This window comes from Triturus cristatus, chromosome 4_1, assembly GCF_964204655.1.
Source record: "Triturus cristatus chromosome 4_1, aTriCri1.1, whole genome shotgun sequence".
Lineage (NCBI taxonomy): Eukaryota > Metazoa > Chordata > Amphibia > Caudata > Salamandridae > Triturus > Triturus cristatus.
In genome coordinates, this window is record NC_140585.1 from 1,129,861,860 (window position 1) to 1,129,877,950 (window position 16,091).

At 43.8% G+C, this 16,091-nt stretch overlaps 1 protein-coding gene across 7 annotated transcripts in view; it reads right to left on the reverse strand.

Moving 5' to 3' along the window:
• Positions 1-16,091, reverse strand: part of CADPS2 (calcium dependent secretion activator 2) — a 1,645,358-nt gene that overhangs the window by 552,412 nt on the left and 1,076,855 nt on the right. For all 7 annotated transcript variants that reach the window (XM_085654189.1, XM_085654188.1, XM_085654187.1 and 4 more), the window contains exon 14: positions 6,426-6,527. In XM_085654189.1, coding sequence (XP_085510315.1) covers positions 6,426-6,527 — 102 coding nt within the window. The remainder of the gene's footprint in view (positions 1-6,425; positions 6,528-16,091) is intronic.

Sequence of the window (16,091 nt, forward strand, 5' to 3'; positions counted from 1 at the left end):
ACCGATGGAGGAGCAAGACTCCATTACCACATATACGCAAGACCAAAAATTAAAAAACATTACCACATTGGCTAGAGTCATAATATCAAAATACGAAAAAAGGAACTAAAAGTGATTCAACATTAGATCAGGTGAGGCTAAGCCCACTCACATCTGCATGTACACATTACCATAAATCTAGATGGCAGCGCAGTTTGACTACATGGACTTATAAGAATTTCTAGGTAGACACAATCTAGAAACTTCATTCCAAAAGCCACTTATTTTGTCCTTCGTGTATTAAAAAGGGTTTATCAGCTTGCGGACAATGCAGAAGTGGCTGCTGGGGGGGGCACTGTTTCTGTACAACCGGGGGCCCGGATGACACAGGTATTGTACCTGCTCCTGTGTGTGAGGGAGCAAACACTGGTGCCACGGTGCCCTGCGACTGTTTATCAGGAAAGCTTGCACTATTGCTGCCCATGCTGTACCCGTGTCTCACATTAGTAAAGCTTGGTGAACACCAACTCACTATAGAAAAGCCAAAACCTTTTTGAGACTGTTAGAGGTGGGGAGCTTGAGTCCAGTTTGTGAGGTAAGTGGAAGTGCAGGGTGCAAGGGGGAGCAGCGTATAACCTTTGCAGAGATCAAAATACCAGATATACATAGCAAACACATTAGAATTATACAGTAAAATGCTGCATTGCCATATACGTCAACATACAACCAGAGCCTAAATCCACGCACAAGTTACCTTAGGGCTCATACTTTATTTTGTATTTATTTGAAAAGTTTTATATAGCGCTGGCTAGACCTGGAGGTATTAGAGCACTTTACTTGAGGAAGAACATTGTTTCAGAACATAGTTACACAGTTACATCAATTGCTGGAGCGTAGTTACATGAGTTACAAAAGCATAGCATAGGCATAAGGATAAACAAAGCAGGCAGGGGGAGAGAAACTTCAGGGGAGAGACAAAAGGAACAGGGGAGGTAGACAATGAAAGAAGGAGGGATGAGGTGGGGAGGGGGTAGGAGACACAGCGTGGAGACGAGGAAGTAACAGAGTCCGACGTCCGGCTGGGTAGGTGACGGCTCCCACCGGTAAAGGGATCATTCTCAGTCCTCCGTTATGTGTGATTCGCTTGTCGCGAAGGACTCTCTCAGCAGGTCTCTGAGACTCCAGGGCACAAATGCTGGATCCCTCCTCAACAAGGGGAGAGGAGTGCTTTGGCCATGGGCACACTCTGAAGAATGAAGGAGGGAAGAGGTGGGGGAGGGGGTAGGAAACACAGTGGGGGGACGAGGGGAAAAAACAAAACACAGTGTCCGATGTCCGTCTGGGTAGGAGACGGCTCCCAGCGGTACGGGGATCATTCCCAGTTCTCCGCTATGTGTGACTTCCTTATCGCTGTGGACTCTCTCAGGGGGGTCTCTGAGACTCCAGGGCATAAATGCTAGATCTCTCCCCAACAAGGGGAGTAGGAGTGCTTTGTCCAAGGGCACACTTATGGAGGCCATTTTAGGGACAGTCGGGCTGGTAGAGAAAGACCCTCACTGCAGAAGGGGAAATGCAAATTGGGTCGCTGGTTCAGTAGCCTGGGAGATACTGTGGCCCAATTAGAAGTCCGAATGAGCGTGAAGGTTTTTCATGCTTATGTTATTTGCTCCTGGCAGCAACATCTGGGGTTACTAGACCTGCACCAAAACAGCAATCTAAAATACATTTCTCAGTGTTCTACTCTAGGGTCGTAAATGCACACCCCATAGGTGCACTGAGACTCTTAGGCATCACAGTCCATCACGCCTGAGGCTTAGTAAACTGACACCAGTAATTGACCAACTTAATACGCTTTGCATTCCACTACTGCCCACATTAGTATTGCAAGCACAGCAATTGAAAACATTTAGATGATAGATTGCACTTTTTTTGTGTGGAAACAACAAACACAAACATTGGACTGCACATATGTAACACTTTTTGTTCCTCGGAACTGGTGATACAACAAAGTGTGAATATTAACTAATCGTAAGGTGTCAATAACTATGCATATGCACTTTAAATTAGACGTCGTTTTCCTAAAACAAGGGAATCCTCTTTGGATACAACACATTAGTGCATATTATATTTTATAATATGTCTTTGTAAATCATGTCAAGTCCTTGAAGGATCTGAAGTTCTAAAGACATTGACACAGCAAGGCGGCATCAATTTGTATGAAATTAAAAGAAGAAATGCTTCAATATGGGCTAAAATATTTGCAAAAAGCGAATACTCCTATCAAAGGCTATTTGATAACATCTTAGAAAACAGTATGCGTTCTGCCCAAAAGAATTATCAAGGCCAACAAATGTCTTCACTATGTTTATTGTTTGAATTACTGTCTGTGTATGAATAGAGCACTTATCGTGAAATTATAATTAAATGGTGCTGGACGACACGTTGCCTGGCTTTGATGAATGCCATCACAATATCCTCGCATGAACAATCAAATGAATTTGTGTGAGTTAATCACAGGAGGTCGTGACTGACAATAGGTGACTAACAACACACCACTATGTGAATACTATGATTCACCCCAGAGCAGGAAACACTTGTTCTAAACAGATTTGGTTCCCAATTACAGCTGTTCCAAACCTGTGTAATTACATCGACAGCTCGGAGTGGGTAACATCACCTGAAACATTTGGACAGGGTCGTAAAAAGCTCATAGAACTGTATCTCCATACTGTCCACAAACACATCAGTGTTCCACAGCAACGTGGTCCCTTCTTATCTCGCTCCTCAGCTGCCGCATTATTCACGGAAAACCACTGCCTGATTCCCAAGTTCCATGCAGTGGCGTAGCAAGGTCAGGTGGTACCCAGTGCGGAAAATTTCTTGCCACCCCAGAGACAAAATATGTGATGACACACAGGGTGGCCCACACCTCCCTTCCTACACCACTGATTCCATGTTCTAGTGAAGCCTACATTTTTCAAGCGAAGTTAACCCGACTCTTCTTTTTCGGCACATCTCTACCAATCAAACCTACCAGGCAGACTTGTTCCAACATCAAAACACTAATACAACCTGGGTCAGTGATTGAGCCAAGAAATTACACAAAAAGGTCTAGGTGAACCCCCATTCTCAACGTGACGACTCTATAAGAGAGCACTCCCTTCAACAGGACCCATCAATCACTTAAGGTGGTTAATTGTTATTATCATCTGGGTCTGTGTACTCCAACCAGCAGGACCAGTTCATGAAGCAGTGACCCGGTCACTAGCGTAGAAGAAGCAACCAAGGAGGATTGTCACCTGATCTCTCACGAGTATTGTCTTGGATGAGGTACTACCCATAGATCAAAGGTGGGAGATCCTAAAGGTCAGCAGTAAAATCATAATAGTGTGAGTTAAAAATGGCTAAGGGTGCTCAAAAGTTCTTTAATAGTAGAGGACCCCTGTCATATTTAAAAAGCAAGATGGCAATATGGCATAAATTAAATTGACATTATGCTATTGTCCATAGCAAGTACGGTCAACATGTTTCTGCCCTCAATCGATCAATAGTATCTGGGCTTTCGTCAGGACCTAAATTACTGCTGTGGTTTTCTTTGTGAAAAAACGTGTAAGTAAATTATACAAAAATGGGGTGCAGATAAATAATTCCTACCGCACCGGTCAAGTTTAGAGGCAATCAAAACCGGATACCTGTGGAAAAATTGGAAAAGAAACAAAGACCCAATGTGTAAAACAAGCTCAACTACAGGTCAAACAAACTCAATGACCAAAGCTAGCATTCACTAATGCTGTATGGCATTCAATACTGTTCGTTTTGAATTGCACTTACCCATAAACAGTGGGTACTGCCCTCACCTCAACCTGGTCTCGACTCAGGGAAAGGGGCCCGCTCTAAAAGGACAAATTAGTAGGAGAAAGAGAAAACAGGTAATACCCGAAAAAACTCTCCTCTTTAGAAGCATGGTTTAAAAACCTGAGAACTGCACCAACATATCCCAGAATGCAAAGGCAGGTATGGTACATGAAAGCCATTATGAAAAGAGGTATTAAAACTGTGCCACATGTGCAGGCACATTTGAATGTTCACTATCATACTAGGTAATTATTAAACTGTGCCAGTAGACGTGAAACATGAAGGCAGATACATACTGTTAAAACAAGTCACATAACTCAAAAAAGAGTTGTCAAAGTAAATGTTAAGCCACATGTACCAAATAAACTGGTATGCAAAGTAGGGGGAAGACAAAGTTATTCACTGAGAACTCCCTTAAATAGCGTGTACCCAGTCAGTCAAACTGACACAAAATGAGCCTGAACAGACAACGTATAGCATAGCATCCACCCAATCAAACCATCTGGGGCTAGCAAACTGAACACTCACCTGTCCGTCGGTACCCCGGGGCGGTCTTTGAGTTAAGACCGGAGGTGCAGACGGACCCGGCGGGGAAGTCTATTTATCCCTGCTCAGTTCAAATGCATACAGGTTACAGCCCTTTGTCAGCAGGCTTTATGATGATAGATTTGTCATCTGCTAGCGACCGGATGGCAGAACGTTCAGTATTAGATAAATTAGAGAAGTAGCGATGTTCACTGTGAAAGATAGTTTCAGCATCCCTAAGGACTGCCCTTTCAAAACGTCTGGCAGGGGTGTTATAATGAATATTGGGCAGATCCTGCACTTGCGCGGTGCTGACGTGAGAGAATGAGTTGGTGATCTCTCCGCCGCACATGCGCCTTACTCAATTACAAGCATCTCCTCGCCGCACATGCGCGGTACTTGTTTACACGCATGCGCCTCATTCAATTACAAGCATCTCTTCGCCGCACATGCGCGGTACGTGTTCACAGGCATCGCTTTGGGCAGCTAAACCGGCTCGCCTCACCTGTATGCATTTGAACTGAGCAGGGATAAATAGACTTCCCCGCCGGGTCCGTCGACACCTCCGGTCTTAACTCAAAGACCGCCCCGGGGTACCGACGGACAGGTGAGTGTTCAGTTTGCTAGCCCCAGATGGTTTGATTGGGTGGATGCTATGCTATACTTTGTCTGTTCAGGCTCATTTTGTATCAGTTTGACTGACTGGGTACACGCTATTTAAGGGAGTTCTCAGTGAATAACTTTGTCTTCCCCCTACTTTGCATACCAGTTTATTTGGTACATGTGGCTTAACATTTACTTTGACAACTCTTTTTTGAGTTATGTGACTTGTTTTAACAGTATGTATCTGCCTTCATGTTTCACGTCTACTGGCACAGTTTAATAATTACCTAGTATGATAGTGAACATTCAAATGTGTCTGCACATGTGGCACAGTTTTAATACCTCTTTTCATAATGACTTTCATGTACCATACCTGCCTTTGCATTCTGGGATATGTTGGTGCAGTTCTCAGGTTTTTAAACCATGCTTCTAAAGAGGAGAGTTTTTTCGGGTATTACCTGTTTTCTCTTTCTCCTACTAATTTGTCCTTTTAGAGCGGGGCCCCTTTCCCTGAGTCGAGACCAGGTTGAGGTGAGGGCAGTACCCACTGTTTATGGGTAAGTGCAATTCAAAATGAACAGTATTGAATGCCATACAGCATTAGTGAATGCTAGCTTTTGTCATTGAGTTTGTTTGACCTGTAGTTGAGCTTGTTTTACACATTGGGTCTTTGTTTCTTTTCCAATTTTTCCACAGGTATCCGGTTTTGATTGCCTCTAAACTTGACCGGTGCGGTAGGAATTATTTATCTGCACCCCATTTTTGTATAATTTACTTACACGTTTTTTCACAAAGAAAACCACAGCAGTAATTTAGGTCCTGACGAAAGCCCAGATACTATTGATCGATTGAGGGCAGAAACATGTTGACCGTACTTGCTATGGACAATAGCATAATGTCAATTTAATTTATGCCATATTGCCATCTTGCTTTTTAAATATGACAGGGGTCCTCTACTATTAAAGAACTTTTGAGCACCCTTAGCCATTTTTAACACACACTATTATGATTTTACTGCTGACCTTTAGGATCTCCCACCTTTGATCTATGGGTAGTACCTCATCCAAGACAATACTCGTGAGAGATCAGGTGACAATCCTCCTTGGTTGCTCCTTCTACGCTAGTGACCGGGTCACTGCTTCATGAACTGGTCCTGTTGGTTGGAGTACACAGACCCAGATGATAATAACAATTAACCACCTTAAGTGATTGATGGGTCCTGTTGAAGGGAGTGCTCTCTTATAGAGTCGTCACGTTGAGAATGGGGCTCACCTAGACCTTTTTGTGTAATTTCTTGGCTCAATCACTGACCCAGGTTGTATTAGTGTTTTGATATTTGTTGTTAGGGGAAACACAACCTGCTGGTCTATTGTTTTGTTTAAACTTCCCTTAGACCTCCCCCCACGTCGATATGTGTTATCAGACTTGTTCCAACACCTAGACACTATACAGAAACCCCATACCTGAAGTGACTCATTTGGTTCACCAAGAGAGCCGAGAGCCTTTCTTTAATCTCTTCGAAGCGTTCCTTTTCTTCAGTGGTCACTGTTCCGATCCCGTCAGGCCTGTAATATCAAGGTGCAGGTCAGTGAGCAACCAACAAAGAATTTGGACTTCAAGACTCAAGGTAAACAGCCAACAGTTTTACAGCTTTGTCAAAAAATAACCAAAGCAGAATCATAAACAAGCATTCGCAATGCGATAGGTCTCGCATTTATGCAATTTTGAGCTATTGACATTGCAAATAATAATGCCTTTTATTTTTGTTTTTGTTATAAAAAGCATTGTTATTTACAATGACAATAGCTGAAACTCACGTGACTGCAAGACCTATTGCATTGCAAATGCTTGTTCTGGTAGGCACGAGGAGATTAAATGATTTGCCCATAATAACAGGATGTTGAGCTTCCCTGCCGAGACTCGAACCCGGTTCCCCATATTCGAGGTCGTCCGCTCTAGCCCTTAGACCCCATCCTGCCATTGGGATGCTGAAAGTGTCACAGACAATGACCTGGAAGAATTGACATGGGACATTGACCATAGGACGCGGACAACCATGGAACTAACACTGGGACATCGATAAAAGGGGAAATATTAGCATAGATTCTGATACCGATTTAAACCGAGGGACACGGACACGTATGCACTAACACTTACATAGAAACACTGAGAAGTACATAAAAATAGATAAAATTGGGCCTGCGTCATTCTCTAGGCCTGCGTGCATACCTCATCTAGCTTGCGCCCATAGAAAAGGATGCATGTACAGCAGCAGCCAAGCTTCCATACTTTTTCCTTTTTTTTTGTTAACTTTGCTTTTTATTTGTTGCCGATGCTTCACAACTGAGTTAAAAAAAATAGCAAATCCAAAAGATTCATAAAGCGAGACTTTATGGCTTTGCCAATGCTTGTTAGAAATGGTTTGAGAAAAAAAGTTACCGTATATTTACAATGCTCTTTTATTCGAAATATTTATTTTGCAAAAATGCATATTTTGAACTCATAGAAATGTAACAATAAGGGCAAATAGTCCCAACAGATGGCTCCATGCAGCCATATGGTGATAGCTGCCACACTGCCCCATGTCTTTAGACAAAACTACTTCTCAATCTGAGACTCAATGATTTGCATTTTTTCATTCCTAACTTGGCTTTAAAAATCACAACACTGCTGTTGGTTAAGCAGTCGGAATTAGCGTAAAGTGTGACGCATGACATGGGGCCACTTAGCAAGCGTGTGTGCAGAACATGTTTGCAAGGTTTTGTTGCTGCTTAAAGTATTTACTGCTCTCCGAACACCAAGAGTGCATTGCAGACTCTAGCGTGAGTGCGCAGAAGCAGATAAAAAGAGCACATATGACTGACAAGGATGATAGTTCAGGAGTACTGCGTGTGTGTCGAAATGTACAATTCAATCACAGGTAGAACCCTGTACATTGAATGATTTGCAGGCACCTTCACCAGAGGCGTAGCTAGAGCTTGTGGCGCCCGGGGCTATCCCTCAGATTGCCGCCCCGGGGGGGGGGGGAGGGGGGGGATTGGGTTTGCTGGGGAAAAAGGACGGCAAGCACTTGAAAGAGGACCGAGAGACACGTAGTATCGCCGCTAATAGTTACCTCAATCATGCAAGTTACATGCACATACATGACACGGTCCAAGGCTACACAGTTGAATACACCAGTGACTGGCAGTACAAAAGAGAACACACAGACTGCATGCTCTATCTGGGGACTCAGAAAAACCGCATGTGACATCCATCAGAGAGCTGCGTGAACAATTACCTGGTAATCCCCTCAGCACAATGCAAACATGCACATACATGACACTGTTCAGGGATCCATCATCTACAGCTGACATTAAATGACCATTCATCATGGTCCCCCCATTAAAGCAGTGCACTTTGTGATCTGCATGGTACATGTTCTTTGCAGCAGGCACATTAACCCTCTGTGCTACCTTTCCAGGAGTCAACCCTTCCACTAGACAAAACTCGGATCTCTCTCTAGGAAGAACATTAATCACCGAAGTTATCATTACATTTTTATTGTTTCTGAAAATTGCTGGTGGCCAGGAAGGAGGCAGCAAGTTTTTTTTAAAACCATAATATACTTGCAAACACTACGCACCCACCCGAAATAGGTACCCAGTGTGGTCACACCGTTCGCACCGCCCTAACCTGCTCAAGGTTCTTGTGACCTCAGTGACAGAGTCACAGTGACTGGATCACTGTTGCTCTAGGGTGTGCTGCTTAGTAGGCCTGCCCGCAAGACTCGAGATGAACTTCAGTATGGATTGTGGTGGACAGGCCTTCAAGGTTAACTCACAATTGACACCACTAGGGTACACCTGCTTGTGCTTAGATATCAAGCCTTCTAATGTTTAGTGGGGCCTTCTAAGGTCTAGCATGGGAATATGCTCCCTCAGTAGAGTGGTCTGGTGGACTGGTCATGAAGGCTGAACCCAGTTCCCCAGTTACAAATTCGACAGCTCTGGCCATAGTGCCCCATCCTCTCCCCCATTGAACACCATACTGCCCCACTGAGAGAAACTCGCACTGCCTTCAGCTACAACCTAATTTTGCCCGCTATAAACACTTGGATGTGGCTCAATTCAAATTATGCACTTGATAAGAGTAATATGCTGCCTAAAAAAAAAAAGTAAAAGCAAACACTCATAGGGAATGCAAGATTAAGTAAAGCATGTGAAATGTAAGCAGAAACAACATGGTTACCTTAACGATCTCTCACTCACTATTCAGAAATCAGCGAGTGGTTTTACCTGAAAAGTTAAGGACATGACTACAGGGCCCTGAAGGGAACCGTTTCAATGTCCATTGCTATATCCTTCCAAAACGTAAGCAGCATGGTTTAAAAAGACCACATCCATAAACACAGAGCCATGGTACACATTTTGTTTTCCAATCCACCCATCAACCAGGTATTGCAGTACCTCCAGGAATGGTGCACTTCCCCACCTGGGGACAACAATGCTGTTCAAAGAAAGACGAGAAAACAAAAGTAGGGCTTCACTGCAAAGTCTGTAAAGTGAGGCTGGTGTGTTTGGATGTGAATAAAACCAATCTGGCCACTTTGCAGCCACTCTGTCTTGCTTTATTTAGTTATGTAGTTATTTTTCATATTTAAAACCTTCTATTTCTCTCCTTCCCGCTGGACTTTGGAATAGAAAAATGTCAGAAAAAGGGCATTTCCCGCAAGAGTGTTTTTCTTTTTTGGATCCATTTCACAGGGAAGCAATTAAATGAAAGAAGGAAAGATAGGTTGTGAACCGTTTTTTCAAGTTACGGTTTTCAGTAAGTCAGGAGCAAGACAGAAAGAGAGGGAATAATAGGAAGATGGGGGGGGACAGCTGCCAGCACAAAAAGAAGAGGACATTGCCCGAGTCCTATTCCTTCTCTGTCCATCCCCGAACATCCACGAAAGCAAGCCGAGCCTTATCTGAATGCCTTTGTCCACCCCCAAAATAGTGCCGCCTGGGGCGGACCGCCCCCACCGCCCCCCCCAGCTACGCCACTGACCTTCACTTAGCGCCTCTCGTTAATTCTCCTTGTGTTTATGCTATAGATGGGGGTCTCTCAATAATTCTGTGGTGAGACGAGAATATTTACTTTCCACAGACCGCTAGCTGCACCGCTGAGTTCAGTTCAGGTGTATATAGAGCGCGTGCTTGAATTGCCTGGCCTTATCACACCACCTCTCCTGGTGCACGCTGTGTAGGTGTCCCTCCCGCCGACGCACGACCTAGCCTCGCGGGTACTGAAGACTCGCAGTTTTATGAAGCAAAGTAATGAATCTCCGAACTTCGGGTTCGCTCCGCCATGCATGTGGGTTCGATTGACTCCAGAGTTTGCTTGTTAAAGCCCTATGCCGTTTAATTTCTGGGCCTGAAATGCTTTCCATGGTTTAGAGTGAATTCAGGCAGATGCAAGCCAGCTGCCAGCAGCAGAGCAGTGGCCTTGGATGGAAAAGTCGAAGCCATAGAGCAGAGACCACGCCCCCTTTCCACCTCTGCTGTGAAAGCACCTCTGGGGCAAAGCAAAGCTGCCGATGGGGGGGGGGGGCTCTGCAGAGAGCCAGGGTGGCCCCCGCACTGCTTGACACAGAAGTGTGAAACCATACGGTAAACTCAATGGTCTCGACAAGAGCCTCAAGCTCTAACAAGCTGAAATGTTTACATACCCCAGCTCTTCAAATAGCTTTCACATTCACGAGGCGCTACAAATAGCAGAAACGCCTGCTGCCACTCACAGGTAAGGTTCAGTTGACAACGCCCTTCTGAACTGCTGCCTGCTTGTAAAGTGTGCTTGTGTTCTCGGTACTTACTGCATTTAGATTGCTAAAACTGCACGTGCACTGAAAGAGAGCCGATAAAAAGTGCACAACGTTTTATTTAGCTCATTGATATTTGTCATTTTAAAGGCTAACGCCATCCTACCAGACACATAGTACTAAATCACACTTTACACTAAGTCAAAGGGAAAACACAGTGCCACGCACGGAACCCTTAATAAAAACAAAGTAAAAAGTAATATTTTTAAATTACTTGTTTTACCATTGAATTATTCTTGCATCACAACTTCCTCAAAAATCGCATTTTAGGAACCAATTATAAATACAGAAATATTGTCATTTAAAATTCTGTCAACATTTTCTTATCAATGTAAACAAAGCAACAATTACTTGACGTGAAAAATGCTTTAATTGTACATACGAATTGGACAGGCGTGTCGATTATATTTTGTTTAATTATTCTAAAGTGAAACATCAAAAATACAAACTCGTGGCTACAGAGCTCTGACCCGAAGCCACTTCGTACAATGCTTGCTATATTGTCCTTGTTGTGTTTGACACGAGCTCTGAGCGGCACCCGCTAAAGCCATCTGTAGCCAGACCTCAGACATCCCTCGAACTTCGGGAACCGCCCGCTATTACTTGATAGTTGGTCAAATGAACACTTCGAAGGCTGCACGGCCTCCCCCAGAAATGCGAAGATACAATGTCTTGTAAGAATAAAATTGAATCCGTTTGAAAGGGCAGACACCAGCTCACCCTAATCCCTACCAGCTGCCTTGGCTTCCTTTCATTTCGAGAACGCAGCCCTCTAGAAGTCTTCTAACTAAACCCGCGACCTGAAATTCAATCTCTTTTTTTTTCCGATAAAAAAAGAAAATTGAAGTGTCATACCCGAGGCAGCCGAGAGTCCTCTGTGTATTTTTTCTTGTTTGGTAAACAAAACCTTGAATGGAGGCAGGGCGTTTAGCAGGCAATTACCTCCCCCTGAGCCCGGCACACAATAGTGTTGTCTTGAAGTTTCCGCTGCAGACACCAGATAGCCCCTGGATAGCCGCTAAATGGCTGCCTGCTAGACGTCGACACTGATTGTATGTTTGCAGACCTTGCCTCTGTGTTTATGGTCTTGTATTTATCAGCTGGGACATTGCCTAACCTAAAAGACGAAGGCCACATTTCTAATACAAGATTGTGCAACCAAGCTTGGGAAGACCAAGGCTTGGTGGAATTTATGACATTTTCTGAACCAATGCCTGGCATGTCTCTACATTTGTTCGCTCAATTTTTTAATGCGAGGAACGATTTGTTTCTCCAGAAATTGAGGTAAGGGGAAACACAAGATGGTGATTTTAATGAATATGCAGGCACATGTTATAGATGTTGGTTTCCTTGGTTTGTGGTATCTAAGGCTACTTTTTTAAACCGGACGCAACGAAAGTTGAATAATGTTATTTAAAAAAACAAGCAAAAGCGGCGGGAAGGGAGAGGGCCTGCGCGATTCCCTTGCGAGAGCGAGCGGCAAGGCGCGATAATTGATACAATATGGCGCTGCAACTCGCTCCCACAAGGGAATCGCCACACGTGCACCCATTGCCTTCAATGGCAACGCAACGCGTGCACGTTTTTGGCCGAAAAAGGGAACAGACGTCTAAAGGTCTCCTCCTAAGCAGCGCATGCACGCTGCGTAGGCGAGACCTAAAAACGTCAGATCATAAAGGGCTCATGCAGGCGTGCTTAAAAGGGTCAAATCCAAGGCAGATTTTTAGAGTAGCCTCACAGGACACATTTACCTACAGTGAATCTAACTGGGGTCCACTTATATAGTCAAGGGAAATCTGTGAATAGACCAGTACTCCTAGACCTATGTTGGCACCCATTAGACAGATGTTTTTAACCACACATACGACAACACAAGTCATATAGGGGTTTTGAGACTGCCCCCGTTTAAAGAACATTACATCACAATGCATTAACCCTCTACAGCTCAGCTTCCTCTATTTCTCACGACTTTAGCTTGCTGTTGATCATGTATAGCCACTCTTACTTTTCGCTAGGTTGGTGGTATAGCAGTACCCTATACATATATAGGGGCATGAGAAAGTCACCTATTTGTTCCCCCCTAGAAGAAGGTGGTGATAGGCTTCGGATACTCCGATATGTCACAGATATTCATAGGATTTAGGCTGAATGGAAGACCCCCTTTCACATCAGGGGATGCAAGGGCTCGCACTGTGCCCCAAGTCAGTGGGGTGGAAAGTGTGCCATGGATCCTAATGCAAATAAGGGAAATGCCTCCCGATCCACCTTGATGTAAAGAAAAAAGCAGACCTTTCTAAACTGCAGTGGGCTCCAGAACCTTTGGGTTCCAACTGCCACTGTAGCTGCTGCACTAATGACAGCAATGCCCCTGTCCTCGGTGATAGGGGTCATTTGATGATGTTTCATTCAAAGTAATAAACATGGCCTTCCTCTTAGTTTGGAACGCACCTAGTTCCTCCCGTTCACAGCACACTTGTTCGGCACAGTATGGCGATTTGCACTGGATAGGAATTTGTAAATCAATTAATTCCTTGCATGGTAACTACCATTCCCTGATACAGAACTACAAAAATCCAAAGTCATTGTCTACATAATCAGCAAGTCAGGCACATTACTTAAGCTATTCAACTTCCCAAAAGCACACCTAACACCTCTCAACACATTATATTGTCAAATTATTTGAAACCTTGGTGCGGCTATTCAGCAATATTCTGCCCCACAGGTCTTGAACGACTAATTTGCAGCATTCTAGAAGTCTGTCGTGGTGAAAAAATGGAGGCACCAACAAACCGGGAATGAGCTGAACATTGAAAGAAAGGCTGACAAATATCTGATCTTCATTACTAAAGCTATATAAGTTATCCATCAAACATATGCATCATTCAAGTCATACATGCAAGATCTTTGTGACTGGCTAGACACTGCACTGTGTACTTTTGCTGTGTACTTCTCACTTTGTTTGTTTCCACTTCCACAGGTAATTTCTCCTATACCTATCACAGGTTCAGGTTGTATGATTTACCTGTTTTTTCACGTGTAATACGCAGTAGCTTGTTATGGTCCTGACGAAAGCTGGGGTATAATCTACCCATAGGCTGAAACATGTAGACCAGATCCAACACAGTTATTTGTTTAAACTGTCAAAGCACTGTTTTAATTTGGCATCAAGGCAGCACTCAAATAAAATTTCTTTGTGCCTTGTTTTCCAATTTTACTAATCACACTTCTTTCACTCGCACTGCATACATCACCCTGTACCATTCTGTAGATTGGTTCCTTCCATTGAAGCAACATATCCATAGTTGCGTCCGGGACATACTCTGAACCTGTATCCACGTTCATTTGGTAGTGGATGGTTCTCTGATAAGTCCCTGGTTTCCCAAATGATGAAGCGAGCCACTTCTAGTGGGTGATGGGAACCTTTTATGCATATATAGATCTTTAATGCATATATATATCCAGTGTGATATTTTGGTATGAACATTCATTTTGTTGCAGTACTTGTTGTGTAGCACTTTCCAAGGTCACTTGATTTTTTAGACTCACAGTTTTTCTTTGTTTGATATGTAGAATTGGGGATTATTTACTGTTTGAGTCTTTAAACTTGTATCCCCTTGACCCCACTCTATTTTTGAGATATCTTATTATTGCTATTTGAGCAGCTTTTCGGCTGCGGGTCTTTTTCTCTTCAGAAGGGTTTTGTCCCAATAGACGTTCAGACCCTTTTCACTGCTCTTTGGAAACGCGCTTTGTCCTGGAACTATGGCGGAACTCACGGGTTTGTCCTTCGATGAAGACATGCTTCAGTCCATCCTGAGTACTAATCCTAGTATTCTGGATAGTTCACCAACAGTCACCAGTAACACACAAGATGACTGGCAGATTTTACTTAATTTGAAAAAAGCACATTCTCGCACTTTTATACACGGTGCAATAATGACGGACTACCTTAGGAACAACTGCGCACCAATGGGCCTAATAGTAACGAATGCCCCTCGTTTGTTCCTCACTGACAAAACTTTCTTCAAGGATTGGTCACTCATCGCATGGCGGTGCACCCGTGATTGGTTAATTTTAATTATCAGCACCGCTAAGAAAGCAGCGGATGCCATCCTGGTGGAGATACAGACATTAGAGGGCCAGATTAAGGCATCAATTACGAGTGCCTTATACAAAAGGAACTTGGAGGAAACCAACAAATCCAATAAAGATCATAAGGATACCATTCTGTTGACCAAAATCGATAAATTTAAAAAGGATTTAGCTTGTTTCTCCTTTGAGAAAGTCTACCCTTACACGAGTGAGAATTATAGCCCTCCAGAATTCAATAGGAAAGGGAGAAAGTACGGGTCCAATTATTCCTCATCAGGTTCAGACACTTATTCGACAGACTCAGGTGGGTCAAACACATCAGCGCCTTCTAATAGGACCTCTTTTCCACGCTCCCGCCCCAACCGTAGGCGAGGCACACAGAATCAATATGAACAACAGAATCCATGGTGGCCCCCCTCTCCATGGGGTTATCAACCAATGCCTTTTGCACAATCTATGCCTCCCTTCCCGTGTCAACCACCATTCTTTGGCCAGCCACCTTTTTTAGGACAGGGCCGAGGACGAAACAGGGGCAGAAGGAGAGGAGAGGCACAACCACATGTACATTGGCAACAAGATCAACCCCCACAGAACATCCGCAACAGGAAGGGTACACCACAAGCAGGGCAGAGCACAGATACGACGATTTAGTTGTGAATTTGAGTCAGAGGACACTTACTACAGCAGAACTGAATGTCCTCAATAGGGGTCTAGGATTTGTACCTACTAATGTAGGTGATCCCTTTCAGCTAAGACAAGAGATTGAAAAGTTTTTTAGAAAAATACGTTTGCATTTTTTCTTTAAAAACAAAGACCCAATGGTCGCAGATACATCTGACCCTCTGTATTCCTCAAACACTGGTTTAAGACCATCTTCCAATTTCAATCCTCCTGCTCATCTTACACCAGACCAGGTGAAAGTTTTTGAGCAAGCAGTTATACATGATATCACTCTACTTGACTCTAAGAGTGATCGAGTATATCAGAACTTACCCAGTATTGAGAAACAGGCCATGAAAACTCTCCAGAATGACGACAGTATTACCATCAAGCCCGCTGATAAAGGCGGTGCTATAGTCATCCTGGACACTGTCACCTATCGAGATGAGTGCCTTAGACAACTTAATGACACTAAATCATACCGGGTTCTTACAGAGGATCCCATAACAAGATTATCCATTGAGATTCACGA